Below are 23892 nucleotides of genomic sequence, written 5' to 3' on the forward strand. Positions count from 1 at the left end.
CTATAAATTAGTGAAATGGAGGCTTGCATTGCCAAAACTGTACTGATTTGGTGTACTGGAGGAAGGGTAGGGATGATACTCATAAGGGAGGCGTTGAGTTTGTACAGGTGAAGGGTGAGGCTGTGGGTATGGATAGGGGTAGGAATAGGTAGGGTATTGTGGGTTTAGTTGATTCATCATGCCTTTGTTCACCAAATCTGTCATAATAATCTCCACCGCACCTGCTTGTTCTGGGCTCATCTGCAGCAGTTTTGACACGATATAGAAGCCAAAGCCATCCAAATGATCCTCTTTTTCATTTATTATGGCCATGGCTTTTTTGAAAGCTTTCTGTTTTTCCATCTCCTGATGTTTCCTTTTTTGACCCCTTTTTTGGTTGGAACTCATAGGAGTGGATGTTGTGGCAGCAGGTGAGCTCTCTGCAGGTTCACTACAGGAGGAAGTCTGCAAGAAAAATAAATAGAACATATAAACATAACATATTATTATGCATAAAAAATCCTTTCTATGTTCTTCTTTCAATTTCCTAATACACCAGAGGAATGGCTGGCCATCGCTTCAGAATTTCAAGATTTATGGAACTTCCCAAATTGTGGAGCAGCAATTGATGGGAAGCATGTAAGAATTACCCCACCGGTAGACAGTAGATCGTAATATTATAACTATAAGGGGTTTTTTAGCATCGTGCACATGGCAATAGTGAATGCCCGTTATGAATTTATTTTAGTGGACATAGGAAGAAATGGGCGCATGTCTGATGGAGGGGTTCTGGATGGTACGCCATTTCACAGGAAGCTGATGAACAAGCAACTGCAGCTACCTAGAAACAGCCAAACTGTGGAGGGACTGAACTTTGTGTTTGTTGCAGATGAAGCATTTGCATTGCATGAAAACCTGTTAAAACCCTATCCTCAAAAAAACTTGGACAAACAGAAAAAAATTTTAATTACCGGTTATCTCGTGCTAGGAGGGAGGTTGAGAATGCGTTCGGTATTCTAGCAAATCGCTTTAGAATATTCCATACTGCTATCAATCTCCACATGAACAAAATTGACAAGGTAGTTTATGCTTGCTGCTTGCTACATAATTTTCTACGCCCCAATAATTGCAGTGCATCATTTGGTCCTCTAATGGAGCAAGATTCTACTACAGCCCAGCCGCACCGGGTGAAAGCAGTAACCAATTCACGGGTCTAGTGGATGTACAGGTTGCAGTACCTCTGAATGCTTCTGTGTTGGCTAAAGAAAGCAGAAGCAAGTACTTGGAGTACTTCAACACTACTGGAGCAGTAGAATGGCAGGATGACATAGTCATTCTTTTGAAAACGGTATGCAGGTTTTGTATCTTTTGCTTCACATATTTTATGTCGGCGGCAGGATTAACGGTCTTGCTGAGCTCCACCATAGCGGTATGCGCCTTCAGTTTCATCTGACGATTTGAATAATCCGTAGACTTTACCTTCCACAGACAGGGATGGGACCTGTATGCCTCAATAAACTCACGCATGAAGTCAGGATTATTAAATGCATCATAGGCCATGATCTGTGAAAAACATAAAAATATAAAATATAACAAAACTATAAACATATAACTTAAAAAAACATATAAAAATATGCAGCATCACCCACCTTAATAATGTTTGTTTGTCAATCGAATTGTCGGGCGAATATTCGTACGAACGACCGCACGTGCCGGATTTTGCACTTTGCACTTCTGATTTCCCACAGCACTTTGCAAATCCACCCACCCACTTCCTGTTAAATGTTTGCCTGTGACGTCAGAGGCACAAAGAGCCACACCTATGTCAAGAGAGGAGATGGAGGTGTTGGTGGAGGTCCTGGAGAAAAGCGATTATGATGGTCGGATCCCAGAATGCGCGGAAAAATCGAATTTTAGAAAAATTGCAGAGGAGATTACAGCAAAAATTTCCTGTGGAACGGTCGAAGGATCAATTGAGGAAAAGGTGGTCTGATCTCAAGAACCGAGAGAGGGACATGCTGTATACGTTAAGGCGTCGTATCGCCAGAAAACGTAAGCAAAAATTTTGTCAGTTTGTAGAAGTTTAATTTTTGGAAAATTATTCTTTTGAGGTTATGTAATATTTTTGGAAACTATTTTTAATTTATTTGTATTTGTTTATATATTTTTTTAATTATTAGTCATTTTTTTATTGCAATTTTTTTTAAAAAAATTTTTTAATGACAATTTTTGCTTCTGTATTTGTTTTTATGCATTAGGACGACGTGCTCGGGAGGTAGAGGAACAGCCGCAGGTGCGTCCGGAGGAGCAGCAAGAGGTGGAAGGTAGGATATTGGTATATATTTAATAAGAAAAAATGTATAACTTTATAAATATGAAAAATACATTATTTTTCCATTTGTTCAAATATGTTAATAATTTATTTTTTATGCAGAGTGCATTCTGGGGTCCCCTGACCAGGCTGGGCGTCCAGAGGAGCCGGTAGAGGTGGAAGGTAGGATATAGGAGGTAGTGGAATCTGTGGTGGAAATTGAGCCAGGTATGTACCAAAATTTTAGAGAGGTAGGTTGCATATAATTGTGTGTAATTTAACTTTTTGTTTTTGTTTGCTCTTAAAGTTTCAGAGGGAGAACGAGAAGGTCAAGAGCCAGGCACGTCATGGCAGATGGCGAGAAGTGTTGGTAAGCATTCATATATTGTTTATGCAAAAATGTCTCAAATCCACTTAATATTCTTCTTTTTATTTCTACACAGATGTTGTTTCACAAAAAAAAGAACTAATGGCCAAACTCGAGGCAATGGACCAGAAATAGAAGGAAGTGGCAAAGACAGTGAGTGAGGCGAGAAGAGACCTGCATGCACTCAAAAAAATTGTCAAAAAATTTTTTAAAAAATGTGTATATATTTATATTTTTTTATATTTTATTTTCATACATTTTTTGGTAAAAATATGTATTACAAAAAAAATTGTGTGTGTGTCACTTATTTATACTTGACTGCAGGTAAGTTTTAAATTTGAACTAAACAGGATGAAGTACTGCACTGGAACGGGATGAAGAACTCCTACAGCCAGTATCGAACGTTCGTTCATCGCGCATGCTCAGAACATGCACAATCACTGAACGACCGTACACACGATAAATGGTGAACGATGGTCGTCCAAACGGATCTGCTGGTCTGGTCGTTCATTTCCAACGACTATCCTCGTTCGTCGGCGTCGTTGGTTACTTTTTTTTTGAACGATTTTTGGCCAATCAGTCGTTCGTCGTTCATTCACGATAAAAATTGGACGTGTGTAAGCAGCTTAAGCGAATGTTTACTGATCTTAGTAGACATTTACACCAACCATTCAATTATACAACAAAATTCTCTTTTTTCTTATTTCTTTTGCATATATTTGGGTATTTTAAAAAATATATATCTTCACTTAATTTACTAATTTTGGTACATTTTTTTCAAACCATTCCCTTTTTTGACAGGAAACAGCCTCTACTGTAAATCAATCAATTTGTAAATATTGACATGACAGCTTTCCAAGCTTTACTTTGCTGTATTGTTCGCATTGTCTAAAAAAACAATATTTGTATAAAGCAAGTGGAAACTGATCTTTGCTAATGGACTTTTTCAAATGCCAAATGTTTACCCTTATGTCCAATGCAGATAAGTTACTCTAGTTTTGCATTTGTGGTTAGATCTTGGTACATAACTCCCGGACCACTTCCTGATTCCCAAACTCTGGACTGGAAATACTCTTTATTTACAATATCTTTTTAACCACAAAATAAAACACATCTAGTGCAAAAGAACTGTGCTGCTTAAATGATTCCCACTAGAGTAAGGGAATGTTTTTTTCTCTTTTAAATCTTTTTTAACAACTTTAGATTAGCTATAAGCCAATTTTAAAAAACACAAACACTGTAAGTCCTTAACAAAAAAATAAAAATAAATAAATTTCACATTTTTACATGATTCTTTTATTTCACATATAGATATGTCAACTCTTTCTCAAATAAATTTCATGCTATATAGCCAACACTCTATATAGCCAAAACTGTTATTCACTGTAGCTGGACTAATATTGTTTTTGCTGTCACTTTTATATATACTGTATTTTGCATTTTATTAAACACTATTCACAATTAACTTGTGTTTTACCTTTTCATACGTGCTGCAAAAAATGGTCACCAGCTTCAGTGGGTGGTAATTTTCAGAAAGGATCAGACAGCCAAAAAATTTGGTGTTTAGTTAGTTTTTATGTTTCACCATTGCTTGCCCGAATTTTACTTTGAACTTTCAGCTAACACCCGCATATCAGAAAACATTGGTTTCCCTGTAAAATCAGACTTGGGCTATGTTTGTAACAAAGTACTATGATAAGGACATTAGACTGCGCGTAATTCTGAGTGACAGTTGGTGACAAAACTATGGTCTATGGAAAGTGCTGCATATTTTTTAAATATAAAATTTAGTGAAATAATTATCCGCATGCACAGCTTTTCTTTTTATTTTACAGTCTCTTTCACATTACTTCCACATTACTACTACAAGTATTTTGCACCAAGGGATATTTATTTAACTGCAATATCAGTGGATCATTTATCAACAGCAACTCTGTCAATCATGTTTTCTTTACTTTCCTGCAAATGCTATCATGCCTCTGAATTTCCCATAAAATCCAGATGTCTTCATACAGAGTGGTAATGAGATATGCTCTTGTTAGAGCTTGTGTGTCAGAGGAGAAGTGCATGCATAATTTAATACAGACTCCTGAAATCCACTCATCTGTTGGAGGTAGCCTACTCTACTCTTCAGAACACTCAAGGGGAGCTGAAGTACAAAATAATTTCCTATCCAATACATCTAAATACAGCTGAGAGTATATCAAGAAGCAGTGCTGCAGACTGGCTTTTTTGTCTTTCGTTTTCTGTATTCTTTTTTATTTCTCATTTTTTTTAATAGACTAAAATGTTTTGCGGTGTGAAGCAACAGTGGAAATAATGCTACGATGACATAAAATATATCCAGAAGTTTTAAAGGTTGTAAAAGACCAAAAGACAAATAATTGCTGTATATAATCAGCATCTTTGTTATTTAACAAAGCATAAGTCAAAACGTATGGGTGAAACCTTTTTTATTTATAGTGGAACTAAACTAAAAACAAAAAAATTACATTTCTCTTTAATCCTGCAGGTCCCTCGTTGGCGCTGGTCCTTCCCTCGATCCGGTCCCGTTCTTCCTGGAATTTCAGGACAACACAAGACAACATCGAGAGAAGGACCAACGCCACTGAGGGCATGCACAGAAGGAGCAGCCAGAGCCTCCCACTTAGTGTTGGTCGAATAGCTCAGTGTTCGATGCGGTGGCTATTCGATTGAATAGCCCGATATTTTTCGAGTGATCGAACGCCAAATTCGAACACCATTAAAGTTTATGTGGGGAAAATTTGGGTTATATTTTTGACTGTGTAGAACTGTAAGAGCAATCGGGAGCGGAGCTGACAGCTTGTTACACTCACAGAACAATTATTGCCGGAATCTTCCTGATACATGTGTTTTAAATTATAGTGGTTGATTCACATGCAGTGAATGTTTGCTAACTGTCATATTCGCTGCTTTATACATATATCCTCTTTGTGTGCAAACGGACACAATACATTTGGTTTAGAATTTCCTACCATGTGACTCTTTGTATGACTATCCAACCATTCTATAATTTTGTAATTCTGTTACTTGAGAAAACAATTGTATTTATCAGCTAAAAACTATCCTAAAGTAACTATCCAACCTAAAGTAAAAAAATCTCTCACTTTTGTTGATACAGATAATACATCAATAATTCAAACATAATGTAGGAACTTTAACTTTTCAACATTTTTTATTTCAAGTTGTCCCATTCTAGAAATAATAAATAACCAAGGTCAATGTGAGACAAGAATACATTGTCATACCCGAACAGTATCAGCAGTGGGCTTCTGTATATGAAATGATTTAATGATGGCCTCTATTCCGCCTGTTCATTCACAGCAGCTTGACAGATTACACTGACAAGTCGCTCACAAATTGATAAGGGGTTTTGTAGCATTAGACAATTTGTCAGAACTGTCCAACTTAATGTTTAATAGACAGCAAACACATGAACAACACAATAACTTGATGTTTCCTTATCATTACATCATAAACAGCAGGACATTTGCAATAGGGGGGAATAAGGAAGCTATTTAAAGATAAAGTAAAACACTGTAAAGTTTTAAATAATATCTTCAATGTATGGATGATTTACTTTTGCTTTAAAGTACACCACACTGCCTTAAACATGTGCCCTTCCCATAATAGATGAAGAGCCTGTATTGGCTAGGGGAAGATGTTTAAGTATTATTTGCTTTAATTCCTTCCATAACAGCTAGTGCTTCAGTCCTCTTTTTTCAAGTAACAAAATATGGGTAGGCACTTCATCACAATCAATATAGATCACATCAGATAGAGGGGTGGTGACAAGATTGATAGAAGACGTTAAAAAGGGTGGCTTGGGATGAGGCTTGTTTATAATTTATTCTTAACGAGGTAAACATTTAAGACTTAAAGATTACCTACTATGCATATATCAAATACATTACATATTTTCCAAAAGCAAAAATTCTGTAGAATAAAATGGTAGCAGTTGCAATTTTTATGTCATTTGTGATACTGCTTATGAAACCTAATATTTTTACATTTTTGTGCACGCAGTTACAATTACATCTTTATTAAATTTAAATTGAGTAAATGGATACTAAAAATGATAATCAATATTGTCCAAATATGGTACTAAATCTGATTATTAATTGCCCTGGAATTATTCTTCCGTCTATGCATCTACCTATATATGTGTAGGGACAGAGGCAAGGGCTGATAAGACCTTAGGTGTTAGTACTATTACAGACTCTCTTTATACATTTTAATGGTCCCTAGTGCTCTCATCAATAAGTCCTTTATTTCAAGCACCCACAGTATTCCAATGTCGCAATGTTCTGTCCATGTATTATGAAATTTGGATGGAGACTACCGAATGGCCATGTCAACACAAAATACACAAGTATAGTTCATTGTTGTCGCTACCAAGAACCCCTCACTGACAAGTGCAATGCAGCTACTGCTGAAAGGCACATAGTGTATATAGAAAGATATTACAAAAATGAAAAATACAGAGAAAAAACTGTATATATAAAAATAATATATTTCATTTAAATGCACATTTATTGTCTTTATATTTAATTCTCAATTATCTTTTCTTTTTTTTAGTAATAAAGTAATAAATTCCTTTGTCATTTGACTCTTCTGTTTTACTCCTACCTTCATCTTCAATCACTTGTATAAATGTATTGTATTCTAGCTAATGTATGCATTGTGCTTAAGAATACTTTTGAAAATTGAAATAATAAATTGTGCCAACTCAGATAAGCTGTGATTGTATGAAGCCGTCTACTTTTTACAAGAGGTGCAAATACCACGTAAACTATAAAACATTTATCGATACCTTTTATATGTCCTTACAGTGACCCTACATATATATATATATATATATATATATATATATTTATTTATGTATATATACACAAATTTATTTATATATAGATATTTTGAAGCTCTCTTAAGCCATGTACACATGCTAGATAATTGTCCCCCCTAAATGAACGAAACATTGGTCCCCAAAGCCGGTTAATAATCATCCATGGTGGATCACTAAACGACTGACCAAGAACAACCACTGTCATTTTGAATTATGTTTTCCCTGGACTTGTTTTCTTATACCCCCACCCCCAATACCAAATTCTACATGTCTGACTAGCATATTACCAATATGTGATCTTTTTTTAATATATGTTGTGTTGTTATCTAATTTATTTGCCTTTTTTAATGTAAAATCTGCAGTAATTTTTTTTGCTCTATCTCTTCCTTATAATAATTTTGCTTTACTTTCCTGAAGGATGATGCTATATTTGTTAAGAAAGGTCACATCAACTTTCCAGACTGAGAGAAAAGAGAAGACACAAACATGCAAATCTCGGTGTCCATGTGTTTCTCTCCTACAGTTGTTTACTTTATGACTTGCTACAAAGTTGCAATCTGATTATAAGGGCATAGGAGTATAGGTATATGCTACATTATTTGCGCCTTGACAAAGTCTCTTGAGCACACAGTTTTTATACTGATAAAAGGTACAGGGTTTTTTAAAAAAAATATATACTACTCTTGTACATTTTACCATGTTAACAGTTTCCTCATGCAGATTTGTTAACTGAACAATCCACCTGATAACCAATATTTCATATGATGCACACCATTGGGGCTATTAGGGCCATAAAACAGCAGAATTTAAAACAAATATATACAAAGCAAATTACAATGAGTTCCCAACTTATTAGGGTTATTCCAACTTTGTTATATTGCTACAGAAATATTAGGCAGTAGTGCACTATGTATTTCTCTGGAAATAGGAGCACTTGAACAGAGACCAGATAACTCGATAATTTAGAGTGGACAAGCAGATGTGGCTTACTAAGCTTTCAATTAACCCTATGACACCATTTCTCCTGGAATACTGATAAACAAGTTTATATGCACTGGGATTGGATTGTAAATTGACAGTTTGCAAGACATTGGTTTCAAGAGAGAAGGCAAGCAGTTGTTGTGGTAAACAGAATTTAGTGGCGTACCTGTGGGATCCATACTAATACTATTACTTTTAAATGTCTCTAGCCGTGACATTGAAGGTGACCTGGGACAAAATGTATTCGATTTCAACACAAAGTAGAATGTTTTAAATATACACTATAAAATGTGTTTTTTTTTTTTTTACATTTGTAATTTAGCTGATTTAGAGGGACTCCTCTCTATTTTGTGAGACACTGCACTAAAATGAAAAGCTAATAAATAAAAAAATGGGGGGAAAGCCATTAGCCTTCTTACCATATAAGTAAGTTATACTTACCTTACCCCGGGCTTCTGGTGTAGGGTGTGACGTCACTATCATTCTGTCAAGATTCTAATGAATGCTGAGAAGCCCACATTTTGCAGAATGGCACTCCAAAACAATGCAAAGCAATTTTTTCTTGAAATGTGAGCCACTCAGCATTTCCTGGGATCATAACCTTACATTTGCCAAAGGAAAGAACTCACTAAAGGACCTTTACAGTTTTACACTGTACAGTCTAAACATTCAATCACGTGACATTATATTTTGTAATAATAGGATGCACAAAGGTGATGTTATTTCTGTGGTGTACAATAGGCAGAATGTCACACAATTATTGCTATATTCAGCTGTGGAAAAAACGCAGACCATGATGTCACAGGTAACTCCATTCCAGAGGTGCATGCTTCCTGCCACCTGACAGCCAGGAAATGTCTGCATACATTGCTGTACTCAAACAAAAAATGTATTTCTGGTTTGTTTATTTTTGCTGTGTTACCTAAGGACCCTAAAACTAGTTCATGAGAGCAGGAAGGGGTAACAAAAGCCTCCTTTGCTGGCATTTCCTCCAGAGCACTAGAAATCACAAAAAGACTGATGCCCATTACCATCAGACTGTATGCCTTGAGGGAAGACCCTGAGTTTTGGGATTACAAGATTCAGAACAAGTCCAAGAGCAAAGAAATTCACCCCTGGATCACCTAATGATTTGAAGGGGAGGGGACTGCGCTAATTTAAAAAACAAAAATAGGATAGTTAATGACATGATAATGGAATTTGTAAAGTGTTGCCTAATGTCAGCACTATACAAGTACATAATGATGATAATAATATTAATCTTCAGACTTGGATTATAATAGAAAGTAAGTGACTAAATTAAAAAGGATTGAGGCTTGATCCAGGCGTAAATTGTAAATTAAGGGAAGTTTGCAAAAACGTCAGTCTGTATCTTGTTCTTGTCAGTTATTAAATCATCCCACACACAACTTCAAGTCACAAATAGTGAACATTCCATGCAACATAAATATTTCATCAGTAAGTCTCTACCATGCTTAGCATTCTGCAAAAATCCAAGCTGCTAGCAACTAATAATACATCCAAAGCTAGTAAAATCATTGGTATGTATTGTAGAACATATATTATGCAATTTTCAATTTGACTTACGGTTGACAAAGTTTAATGAGATCTTGGTCTGTCGTTCCAGGTGGAAGTCCTCTAATATACAGGTTTGTTTTACTCAACTGCTCCGTACTGCTGTTGCTGCTGTTGTTACTACTGTTTGTGCTGGGGCTGGGGGGAGCCATGGGGTGAGGAGCTGGTGCATAAGACTGCTGCAAATATATAAAAAAAGCAACATTAATTAAATAATATCTAAGTGAAAGGAATTTATGTTCATTACTTTTGTACTGTATGACAATATTTAAAATAGGCAGTTGTATATATTGGTAATATTATGTATTTGCTAAAAAATGTAAGAGTGATTTTCCAAAATAAATGTCATATGGAGTCACCTGTTTGTGTGAAGTATTGTGAGATAGATATACGATAGATAAGTGGATGCTTACAGTGCTTACAGATAAATTAAATATACATAAAGAAATAACACATAAAAATTGACATTGCAATGATGATTGTTAAGTGGAAAAAGTAAGTACTCATTTACCTACATTTACCACCACTTCATAATCCATGAAATTATGATGAGGCTAAGGTGTTCCATATTAACTGCCATAATGAATCTCCATGGAAGGGTATTCAGATGGAACCTATTTTATTTCAAATTTAGTAACGTAGGGTCTGGTGCTGTCTTTGCTAATCATGTGTGGGAGATTGAAAAAAAAACTCTCTCAGGCCCTCAGAACGTTGTAGATAGCTAGCCTATCAAGGGATTTATGAAGGTTAGCAAAATATTTTAATACCATGATTCCATAGCAAAGAGTCTGCAAGTGGCAACTATTTCAAATGCCTGCTAACCTGTCTAGTACTAGCCAGCCCGGAACATTTTGCCAACAAGTAATTGTTTTTGAAAGAAGTCTCCAAGCATTCCCAAATAGCATTGCAAGATCTGTGGTAACTCTACTGGTGTCAAAGTGCATCCAACTACAATTAAAATTACCTTTAACTGATCAAAACTTGATGGGAATTATTCTAAGAAAAAAGGTATGCTGTCCAAAAAGAACATTGGGGGAAGACTACACTTTTCTATGTAACAGACCACAAGCAAGACCACAGTTTGCCATGTAACCAAGGACAACAATTCAAAAGAACTTCATGCCAACTTTAAAGCATAGTGATGTATTATGATTTAAAGTTGCTTTGCTTCTGGTTTAGTGCCCAGACAGCATGGAGTCATTGAGGTTACTTAACCAAAGTTGTTCACATTACAATCTGATTTTTCCCCCTGACATGACCACCAATCATGTGAATAGAAATTCCGTTGTCTTTTTAGACTTTCTAAAACCTCATTAGGCATTCGTTGGGAAATTAATTTTCACCAAATTCATTAAGCTAAGTGAATTATCCCTTGTAAAGAATAATGCACCTTGGTAAGTGAATAGCTTAGATTTCTTATTCTGAATTTTGAATCCTATTGATTGAACTATGAATTTTGTATGATAATAAAGTGTATTTGATGATATTGTGATGTCTAAAAGTTGAAATTGAAGCAGAAGTTGATTTTTCTCAAGACACACTAGCAAATCCTCCAAAGAATGGGTAAAAAAAAACAAAAACAAATGCTGGGTTATGGACTGTCTTAATTGAAGCCTGATTTGAACCATTTTGATAGATTGTAAGAGATATGAAACAGGTATTTCATTTAAAAAAGCATGTTGTAACTGAAAGAAATTCAGCATTGAAGGGTGATAAAAAAAACTTCTGGTGGAGACTAAAAGCAACTTTAGCAATGCTTATTGTACAGGGGTATTTCATGATCATCACTATATGAAAGCTGCTCCCTCCTTCCACCTAGCAATGTTATGAAATAGCCACTGGATGGAGTGTATACATAGATAGGAATGTGCCAAAAGGTAAAAATGTCTAAAAGACAAATATATTGTATATATGTATTTTATATTACACAATGCTTTAGCATTCTAAACATCATCAAGTTATGATTTACATCTACTCTGCTATTTGCATCCAGAGTAAAACGTGCAAAAAACATACATTCACACAAAGATTCTGCTGTAATACTGTAAAATGTTTCATTAATATTAGGCTCAGATTCCACGTGGCAATGAATAATTCTATATGATAGAAATTCTCTTTTGTAAAAACTTTTAACTGTATTAGCATTTATACTATAAAATAATTCCCACAATACACTGCAAGTTATTTTTTTAAGCTTCCCAGAGACATGGCATGGAAAGCATGGAAAGAATTGGCTCTAAGGTGAGGAAAAGGTTCCTGCATTCTGCCATCTGCTTTCCCCAAGAGAGGAAAACAGGTATAATGCATAGGCTTATATGTTCTACAAAAACCAGCTTGATGGAACCTGGCAGCTAAAGCACCAAGGAAAATTCAATAGATGACATCTGGAAAAAAATGTTTAATTTTTTCGAACAACCATACCACCTGCATTCTGAGAATGGTAGGAATTTCATCTTTAACTATTATACTATAAAAATACTAATATTAATAAAGAAGAACAAGTTATTATTGATTTGGTAAAATATGACTGTATCAGTAATGTCAATTGCAAAAATACATATAAAAATAACCCAGCATTTTTAATACCACCAATGTATGTGTAATCACATGGCATCAACACAATGCATTTTAGGCATAGAAAAATAACTAAGATGATCTGTTGAAATAAAACCAAGTAGTAGAATGGGGAAGCAAGTTAATTTCTTGACTATGATAATGTCCATACTGTACATAAATGTGTGTGTATCCCCAAAAAACTTTCTCCTTCATATTTTGTCCTCAAGTTATCCTATTTTAGAAAATCAAGTTTTATATAGCTGTAAATAAAAACATGTGCTAAGCTTCAGAATATTACCTCTATTTTAATATTATGGACTTTAAATTAAACATGTCATAGGAAAAAAACAAGGCTTGTTATTGCTACTGAAAATGCCAGTAGTCTGATATTCTGCTCTGTACCAAATATGCAGGCAGGCAAAAGAAAGAGCGTCAGCATGACAGCCAAGCTGCTGGCATTATCATAAGCAAATGTTAGTAATGGCACTCTCCATGTTTTCTTATGACAGGTTTCTTTTAAAGCCTAAGTCCAGAGAAAGGACACAATTGTCCATGGAATGAGGCACTGCAAGGTTTAAATGCTTGTTTTCATCTAGGGGAATAATAAAAAGCACATACATACTGTATACCTTATTCTTTGCTCCCCTGGTGCTCTCTTCCTCCCTCTGCTACTCTGGCAGGACCCTCACTGTCCTCACCTACAATAGGGAACTGCTGATCCGTCATTGTAAGGGAGGATATCTGAGGCCTGCGACTAATGAAGTGATAAAGAGTACAAGCTTCGGGAACAAACCACATGAGAAAATAAATCCTGTGGGAGCGAGGGCTAAGGTAAGTAAAAATGCTTTTGTGTGTTTCCCTAGATGAAAGCGAGCATTTAACTCTTGAAGTGTAGTTCCATGGGATTAAGCTTTAGGCTACAATTTAAAACTGAGCATACTGGTCTGTAGCTGTAATGTATACTGTACTGTCCATTTTCTCAAAGTCTTGAGTGAAAAATATCATAGCTTTTACCGAATCTATGGTAAACTATGGTATCCCTTCAAGGATTTTGAAATAACCAACTCCCAGATTTGCTCCTTGCTAAAAGCAATTAGGTTTATTCAATAGACAACTAATTGACAATGGAATTGAAAATGATTGACAAGTATGACTTAAAAGAAATAAGAAAAACTTGGATGGATGAATGAATGGTATGACTAAAATTGGAAGACTGAAGCACAGTTGGATAGAAAAGAAAAAAGAAACAAGTAGTGGGTTTGTCTGTTTGGGGTGATTGTTGTTTCCATCCAAAATATGCTGGCAATATTGTGCTTGTTGACTCCAGAAAGTTTGGTTTGGCACCCTCTTTAAAACCAAGGTAAGATTTTTCATCATTTTTAGACTAAAAATCTAGAACAGGGTTGTTAAAGAACAATTAGCATGAGTTCTGTGATGAATAATTTATTTAAAAATCTTGGGGAAGACATACAAACAATTTAATAATAGGGACTTTTGTTACAGTATTGGGTACTGTTCCCCATAGAAACATTATTTAAAGATTGAAAACACAGGGTTTTAGGGAGTATGGTTGTAATCAGTAAACATTACTTAAAACATGTTAAAATTACAGCCTCCTAAAAATAGCCTTGTTTTCAATGAATTGGCTGATATACTAAAAAAGTAGAGGATGTTAACTTAGCAAGCTGAAAATCCAATGTGCAAAGTGAATGTTTATTTAGCTTAGTAAATAAGGTACACGTGTGTTAAATGATGACTGATGAAGGAGTCCTCTGAGGTTCAGAAACATCACTTTGTCTCATGTGATAATTAAATGCTCTTTTTGAGCAACATCTTGTGCTGGTAATTATACGAGACCTGCTATTTATACGGCGCCATCTGCTGTTTTCTTACCTAACACCTTGGATTTATGATTTGGTAGCTGTTTCAAATGCTCCTCGATAAGCATTCTCAACCAGTCAATTGTGTGCAAGAAAGGAAAGCTGCTTTTTCAATACATATTCTTTTAAACTAAATGAAAATACACTTATAAAAGTCAGAAAAGTTCAAGTGACGCTAAAAATTCTGTAAGGGTGACATTCTTCCCACTTGCCACCAATGTAAGAGGCATTCTTTCCAATGACCACCACACTTATGCATCAGGAGCTATGGATATAGTAATTATAGTAGGGGTTCCCTGAAGATTTGTAAGTTTTTTCAAGGGTTCCCCCATGTTAAAAAGTTCTGTTCTCCTACCTACATACTATCCACACTTTGCAGCCCTACAGACTTGCTTTCTGAGAAAGTGCAGCTTGCATCAGACGCATACCAATGCTTTGCCCTCATGTATGTACATAGTTGTATATTCTATACTTTTTATATGTATATAGGCCATCATGATGATTAATTAACCCAATGCATAACTTGCATAATAAGCTTTAGAGAGTAGTAGCTGTTTGTTATTTCATGTTGGACTTCATTCAGAATAAAATTTGCTTTTATTTGCTCTGGATAGTATAGCTTCCATTGTACTTCCACCTATCATTTAACAAGAGTGGAGCAGACCTGATCACCAGCACTGATATCATGTCTCTACACCTGGCTATGCTTGACTATTCAAGAAGACCCTATAACTGTGTGTTGGAGAGATGCATGATATTTTGCCTTGTAAAGCATTTCACATGCATTTATTTTATAGGTTCTATTTATAAAACAGGGAACCAGACATTCCCTCAAGCATTCCATGTGGGGAATCAATTACTACCATAAACACACATTAGCCTGAACGATTTCCACAAGGAAATTTTTGAGGGAATATCAGAATCCGTTTTATAAATAGAACCCCAAGTTTTTATTTAGCGATCATCAATTGGCAGATCGTGACTTGCTGAATTGTTCACTCTACAAGAAAAGTCTAAAATTATAAACATTTTGTTTTAATAATAATTTATTGGTTTATATTAAATTGCTGTAAACCCTCAAACATTATTCATTTTAGCCTTGAACACATTCTATATGTCAGAATAAAGGCAAACATGCTAATAATTCTGTTATAAAGGCTACCTGCAGGGTGAACATAACTAGACGTTCAAAAAAAAATCCATAATATAATCAAAAGGGGACACTAGTATTATCTACTTGTGGGAAGACAGTCAACATTATTTGTCTCTCTGTATTCTTCTCAATGCTGTAAATTTACATTTTTTAGGATAGCCATTTTGATTTCAAGGTGTTGTAAATGAGTTTTTTATGAAGAAGAAGTTGAAGTACCTTTATAATAAAAAGGTACATGCAGGGTATCTCTCAGATTAGAAATTCAGTAAAATAATGAAAAAAGTACTTTTAGAGGGAATAGAATTACACATATTTACAGCTTTCACAGGCCTATCCTTATAGTAATATAGGACAATTTTAAGTAAACCTTCCAAAAGAGAAAAAAGGATGCTAATCTCTTTTGAAAAAGGCATTTGACCGGTTGTAATGATTGTATGCTAACTTTCTGTTTCTTTCTTTTCCTTGGAGCGGGAATATGTATTAGAAAAATTTGAGAATGATCAGAAGCCTTTTTCTACTACATGTGGGTCATTAGCTCAACATATTGAAACAAAGAAGTCAAGGATGGCCAGGCAACTAGCATTTTACAAATGAAAGGTCAGCATTGCCAAGGTCCATTTTTCTCTAAGACCATGGTAACTTTACGATTACCACTTACCAGATACACCAGAATGCTGAACATGTTAATCTGACTTCAAATAGACAAGATTTCCTTCACTATCCAGCAGTGTAATTAGCTGCTAGTCACAGACCCATAGCATTAGCACTAATTGGTTCATTTAGTATGTGGCCAACCATGACTGAAAACTTGTGCCTTTTTCATTGTATACTATAATCACAATAGCTATAGTCAACAATATAAAAATGGACTTTTAAATACAGTATAAAAGCAACATACATAGTTCATGCCACTGCCTACCTGCAATTATTTTTCTACTATAATGTATCTAACAAGCAACCACTGTGAAATCTATTATTTCTAACTCCAAAGTGCTGCAAACACTTTGTATCAATACCCAAAATGTGTTTTCTTAGTTTTCTGTAGAAAAGAGAATGATTAGAACTCCTGTCATGTTTTACTGCAATCCTTTGCTCCATTAGAGGGATCTTCCTTCACTTTTTTGTAATAGGTAACAACTAATTCAATATGTAACCCTATTAAACAGCATATGTACCCTCACAGCTCTGTAACAGAAAGATGTAGAATTTATTAGCTCAAAGAGAACCTGCCAGGATAGAAATATTGGAGCTGCAATGGCTTTCTTGCTTTTAATTGTACAGGCTCAGAAGCTTTCATCTTCCTCCTTACAATGAATGTTGCTTTCTCTACAGAAAGTATTGGGATTTCACATTCAAACAAAGGGGTCTCCTAGGCTTACATTGCTACATACCACTAACCTACTTATTGCACACTTAGGGGATAAGTTTGATGTTGATGATATCTTTCTAATGCCAGTATATGTCACCAACCTGTGCACTAAATACAGCAAATTGTACACAGTACACAAACTTTTTTGTGCTTTTTACATTGATTTACCATTTTCACCCATTCAATCATATAAAATGTTCAAACACAATCAGTTACCGCATGAAAATGAAAAAAAAAAATGCATATATAGTATCTCAAATTAAAGTATACACACATATTCCTAACACACAGATATAATTGTAAACTGATATGTTTTGCCCATAGAAAGTTTTGTGATTGATGTAATTTTCTAGTAATATGATGTAATTGGGCCATTTTATATCTATAAATAGTGCTTAGTGGAGATCTTTGATTAGTATGAAGAAGAATGATGATGTACAAACAGCAGGAGCCTACAGCTTCCAATCAGTCTATTTCACCTTTCATCAGTTTACAAGCAGTCAGAATTTTGTAGAATGATAAGATTTAAAAATGCACATGTTTTATATCTTTAATGGATTATACAAATGTAATATAATAAGGAGAAAAAAATATGCTATGTAGTTATTGTATCAATATTTATTTCAATCTATTGAATAACAGAGGGTAACAGTTCACTTTAATACAGTTAATTTTAAGGCTGTGTTGTATTTAATTTTCAGGACAGAACATACACATACACACATGCTGAGAATTGCAGTGCAAAAAGCACCTAACTCCTGAAAAGCATAGACACAAAACACACCAATATTGATAGCTGTTCAATAAAACACCTAATAAAACATTGTACTGTTAAAGTTGTAACGACGAGGCTACATTTTTTTTACCACTGAATGGATATTTATAAAACTAAAAGTGTGCAATACCAATAATAATTTGACTTTCAGATAACAAGAAACAAAAAACATGCTAGCCCCAGATAAAATGTAGGTTCCCAACATGACTTAAGGTATATCTTTACCATCAGTTTGTCTGAGCCAACAATTGGCCTAATCATAACCAATTTCTTCATTGGCAAGGTAAACAAAGCCAATAATGCAGTTGCAGAGAATGACAGATTTGAGTGGTAGGAAGGTTTCAAAAGTTCTAGATGCAGGAAAGACCAGCTGCAAATCCTAAAAATTAGACATTTTATTGATTATGCATGCAAGTACTCATTCTACTAACCCTTCAGTCCAGCTTAGCTAGCCAGTCAACCGAAATTAAATGCATCGCTTTGAGAAAAAATATCAAGTAGCACTGAATCTGTGCCATGCCTCCAACTGTCAGGAGCCCCTTTCACTAAGCTTAGTGGTCCCTACGTTATGGTATTTTACAATGTAAGTCCAGCCTTAGTAAAATCTTCTAGGTAATTTCATTTTTCTGATATCATTATTTATACAAGAAAAAAATTACCATGTATAAAGAGATTGTTAACTTATTTACCTGCCAACATTCAAAGCATGTACAGTACTAATATATTCATTATAAACTGTAATTTTGGTTTGGAGGGAAAATGGCTTGACAGCTGAGACAAGAACCCAAGGGGTTTGTTTTCTCCTTAGTATGTGAAGTATAAAATCTATAAATAAAAATTCATGGGAAAAAAGGAAAAGATGCACAAAGAAGATACTGCTACCAAGATAACAAATGAAAGCACAAAATGATTATGCTGCTAAGAACCTCTGATAAATTACAGTTATAAAAGGGTTTTTTAAACATCTGCTTTGACGCTTCAAATGTGTCACAAGCTGTGGAAATTCCAAAGAGCGTAATCCTCAAGGAGATCTTTTCTGTGTAAAAACACTACACATGGGACACCTGTGGTCAACATACTACCCATGTGGTGTAGTCACAATAATTAATATTATAACTCTCATTTATAATATCTCGGAATTTGCACTTAACATAACTAAACAAAGCTGTGAATATAAAAAATGTTCTGCCAGCATTCCTAACAAATGATGTAAGTTCCCATTCTGATTACAAACAGATGCTACAAAGAGCAGAAAAAGGACTGGGTTATAATATACTAATACAGATAAAACATGAAAAAAACAGTCAAGGGGATTGTTTTACACACTTGCTGAAAGGATGTACTTTGTTACCAAATTTTCCCATTACACAATCAAATGAGATATCATAATTGATCATAAGGCAAAACAAGTTTTAATACATTTTATCAAGACCTCCTAGCTATTTGGAAACTTCAGAACACACACAGCAAAATAAATGCTTATTTTGTACATAGTATGACCGGCTCTACCCAGCTTTTTCCCAGGGGAAATTGGATAAGTGTATCACGAATTGTGGATCTTAAACTTTATTTGTCTTCTAAAAAAAAGAAAATATGTTTGTTCAGCACATCTAGGTCAAAGCACACATTTGTTCCAACGAAACAAATTGCTATTTGGTTAGGAAATGTGTTTTAGCACTGAACAATAATATAAAGATCAACAAACAAGTACATTGTCTTGTTTCTGAAAATAAAAAAAATAATAATAAGTAACTTGTGGAAAATGATACAATTTATAATTTGCAAAGCTTAGGAATTTCATACAGTCCATTGCCAAACATCTGTTTGCAATGTTTTTTTAAATGTTTAGTTAAGACACAAGGAAATATTAATATAGACCATAAAAAAGTGGGATTTGCATCGCTCAGAAAACATAAATCTATTCAACAGTAATTAAATACAGATATTGGTAAGCAAAGTTTTAAATATATGCTCCAAAACTGGTTTTCTGATCTGTGAAATGTAAGCAGAAATGCCAAAGCTTAAGGTGGAAATCAACCTACTGGCGTGGGTAAGTTTTAGTTTAGTTTTTAGTTCCTTCATTGTGCTATGTAAACAAAGAACAAAAAAGCCACGAGAAACTGGGGGAAAAAGAACTTGCTTCATTTACCTCTACCTGCCAAAAGCTTTTTTTTATATGGTGAGTTCACTTCCATTTTAAGAGTGATCTGTTTACTCATTTTTATGAATCTAAAGAGCATGACATGTTTAATTTTGTTAAAATGTGTTCAAATTGACTACATGGTAAAAGAGAAGCAGCATCACACATATAATAAGGGTAAAAGCATTGTTCCAGCAAGTAGTGTGTGTGGTGGTATAGACCCCTTAGACTTGTCAGAGTTTACCATCAGTTAACCTGAAAAACTGTCAAACGTCATAGACAGTAAATGAGACTAATCTGAGTGAAATCTGTATTTATGACAGTAAGGGGTCTACTATCTCAACAAACTTATTTTGGATACATGAAGTCTTGTATTAAGTTTTATATATGAAGTTTTACATTTTTTAGTGTAACGATGATGTAAGACTCCAGTCAAGTGTTGATGCTTTGCCTGATGCCAATTTCTTAATCCAACACTGTAGTATTCACCTTTTTCAGACAATTACTGTCTGATGATTACTTATTTGAAACAGGACCTCATATGTACAAAATAAGCTTGTTGGGATAGTAGACCCCTTGCAATCATAAACACAGATTTCTAGTGTCTATAGTGTCTATAATTAGTGTCTATAATGTTTGACAATTTGTGGGGTTATCAGGTAAACTCTGACAAGTCTAAGGGGTCTAAAGCACAACACAAGTGCTGACTCACTTGCAAGGGACGCCAATGGAATAGGAACATGGTTGTGCTGTTGGGCTGAGGACTTGAGGGCATGAAACTTAGGATCACTGTGATTTATATTGAAAATTGAAAGAGATTACTCACTAATTAGCTAAACGGGATCTGAATATACCATTGGCGCCATAACCACCTCCTTCCTTGCAACACTTTAAATAAGAAGGCTGCTAGAAGTACAAACATCAGACTTCTCCTCTACTTTCTCCTGAAGAAGCGGAATTTTTTCCAGCAAAACACGTCGAGAAGTAATTCAGAATTTAAAGCCTTTGGGGGTATTCTGTAAGGTGAGGTCATTATATACACCTACGATTTTATTGTGTTTTTTTATTTGAAATGACGTTTGTTTTTAATGTTTAATATTATTAAAATTTGGTTTTTTTGTGTTTAATATTGATGGTATTGGCTTTAAAAGTCCCGCTTAAAATTGAAGTCTTTCATCGCATATTTCTTCCTATGAATGTTAGGGATGGGGCCTAAGATAAAGAAATGTATATAGGTGGATGTTTCTTTAAACACAACACAAATGTTGACAAAATTAACATATAGAAAAGTCTAGCTTTCTCTTCCATCACTACTTTACTCATTACCTTATCTATCTAAAATTAAACCTTCCCTAATCCTTTTAATTAATGTTATTAAGGTCACTAAACTTACATATAAAGCCACCAATAATATTAGTGAAAGAGCTCCCTTTTTGCATTTTTCCATGTGATGGAAAAACTTCCAAACTGTCACACAACTGAATGCAATTTCAGCACCTACTTTTCATTTGTTATGTCTGTAGCTCTTAATATGCTTGAAATGTAAACTTCTGTCAACCCTCCATGTTTATGCTCTTTTGTAACAAAGACTTCCAAGCAGAAATAAAAAAAGTTCTGGCAAGGTTTGCTGATCTCTAAATGGACTTTCTGAATATTTATTGTACCTCTCAGAGACACCCTTTATAACAGAAATCTTTGTGTTAAACACAAACCCCCAAACATCCACAAGGGAAAGAAATAGCTTGTACTAAGTAATAATGTAATCATGTCGTTCATAGTTTTAAGGCTGTAATAATCCTACAATTATTTCAATTTCACAACTTTAAAGGTGTGCTAATTTTATTTCAGAATATGGGGCAATCAGTTAAACAATGAAATCTGAAGATGCCCTTAGTGCAAAAACACAGGAGAAGAAGCAAAGAACTACTTTATTTTAAAACTTGTTACTAGTGTTAGTGTCCGAATTCGGGTTGTCCTAATATTCGATCCGAATATGGCTGTTCGAATTCCGATAGACCCGGTCCAAGAAAAAACGAGATTCGACGGCAAAAATTCAGGTAAAAAATGTGGTAAAAAATAAAAATGAATGTTAAATTAATTTTTTGAGTGTTTGTGTTTATTTAGTTTATTTTTTTTACAGGTTATCCTACAATGACATGATATATCTTACTCTGTAAAGCTACGTACACGTCAGATTTTTATCGCCCGATAATCGGCATCGGCCGATTATCGGGTGAAAATCTGCCGTGTGTACAGTCGGTGTCGTCCATCGTCCGGACGACCCACCTCCCGGATCCACGGACGATGGACGACAGCCGATCCTAATGAAAGGGAAGGGGAGAGCGCGCAGCAGGGTGCCGCTCCGTCGCTCTCCCCAGTGACTTTTAATACAAGCTCGCCAGTGTAAAGCTGCCGGAGATGCGGGGCTCCGGCCGCGAGCTTTTTCAGTTGCTGAATAGCGCGATCGCATACGATTTCGGATCGCGAATACGAATGCGCGACCGATAATCCGATTCTGCTTGATGAATCAGGGGCAGTATCTCACTATTCAATCGAATAGCTGTCGAATTGAATAGTGAGATATTAGACCAACACTACATGTTACCCTATGACAAACGTTCACAGTAAATACTGTAGCTTAAAGCAGCTGGATAGACATGTCTATTTATATTGCTGTTTAGGTGAGAGATAAACAAAAACTACAATCTCTTTTATGTATAAAAAAATACCAAACACATCTCTTCTAAAATACAATAGGCACATAGTCCTGGCACTCCCTTGGGGAATTGTTAGCAATCTCATGACACCATGGTGAATTTCGTTCTCATTTTGACTTGTTGTAAGTGAAAACAATCAATATTTCTGTGAGTGACAAAGCAATACATTATTGAAAGTTTCCAGAAAATAATGCATGCCAAGATAAGCTCTGATACCAATGAACTCTATAGATTTAACCCCCCTAGCATTCTAATTTTGTTCATATTTTCATGCAAAAAACTTTACATTTTTTTGCATGGAAATTTATTTTACATTTTAGGCCCATAATTCTTAGGCATAACTCACCGAAATTTGTCCAATATTTAATAAATGTATTAATAAACTTTAAATAAAAAAACACAAGAATCTGGTAAAACAAAAATACACACAGAAACCTGTAAAATAACTGTGCAGTAGCATGTATAATATAAATATATAAAATATTACATATATATTTTTTAAAGATTTCTTTGTATTGAACTCAATACAGGTATTCTGTATTGAATCCAATACAAAATTATTTAAATTTCCCGTCGCTCCTCCCGACGCATGCACTGACGCATGCACCGACGTCACTGGGAAACCCCGGAGAAGGTCTCGGCAGACGTTCTCTCTGAAGAAGATGTGTCCTGAGGATCGCAGGGACCAGCAGGACACTGGGGGATGCCAACAGAACAAGGTAAGTGGGTTTTTAATATGTTTTTAGCGACCCCGAGTGTGACTCGGGATTACCGCTTTTTGCATGGAAAATACACCCCGAGTCACACTCCGGATTACCGCTAGGAGGGTTAAGTGTTTATTCATGCCTGTACTGTTAAATATTAGCAACATTAAAGAAGAATTATACTGTACTTCCGATCTAATGGGCCTGATTTAATAAAGCTCTCCAAGGAGAGGATACACTTTCATCAGTAAATCTGGGTGATCCAGTAAAGCTGGGACAACATACAGGTAGTCCCTGGGTTACATACAAGATAGGGACTGTAGGTTTGTTCTTAAGTTGAATTTGTATGTAAGTTGGAACAGGTACATTATTTTATTAAATGCAATTAGGACAGATGTTTGTCTCAACATATTATTAGGTAGTGTGGTGTCAGTTACTGTATAAAATCCTCACTGTGAGGTATTCGCAATACAAAAAAATAAAACCTAATAAAGCCTAGACTTTCATTAACTTCTGGA

The 23892-nt window shown here is 35.0% G+C and overlaps 1 protein-coding gene across 2 annotated transcripts in view; it reads right to left on the reverse strand.

The window, feature by feature from the left end:
- RBMS3 (RNA binding motif single stranded interacting protein 3) overlaps positions 1-23892 on the reverse strand; it is a 340828-nt gene that overhangs the window by 228570 nt on the left and 88366 nt on the right. For both annotated transcript variants that reach the window (XM_072412382.1, XM_072412384.1), the window contains exon 2: positions 10093-10259. In XM_072412382.1, coding sequence (XP_072268483.1) covers positions 10093-10259 — 167 coding nt within the window. The remainder of the gene's footprint in view (positions 1-10092; positions 10260-23892) is intronic.

The sequence above is a fragment of the Pyxicephalus adspersus genome, chromosome 5, assembly GCF_032062135.1.
Source record: "Pyxicephalus adspersus chromosome 5, UCB_Pads_2.0, whole genome shotgun sequence".
Taxonomy (NCBI): domain Eukaryota; kingdom Metazoa; phylum Chordata; class Amphibia; order Anura; family Pyxicephalidae; genus Pyxicephalus; species Pyxicephalus adspersus.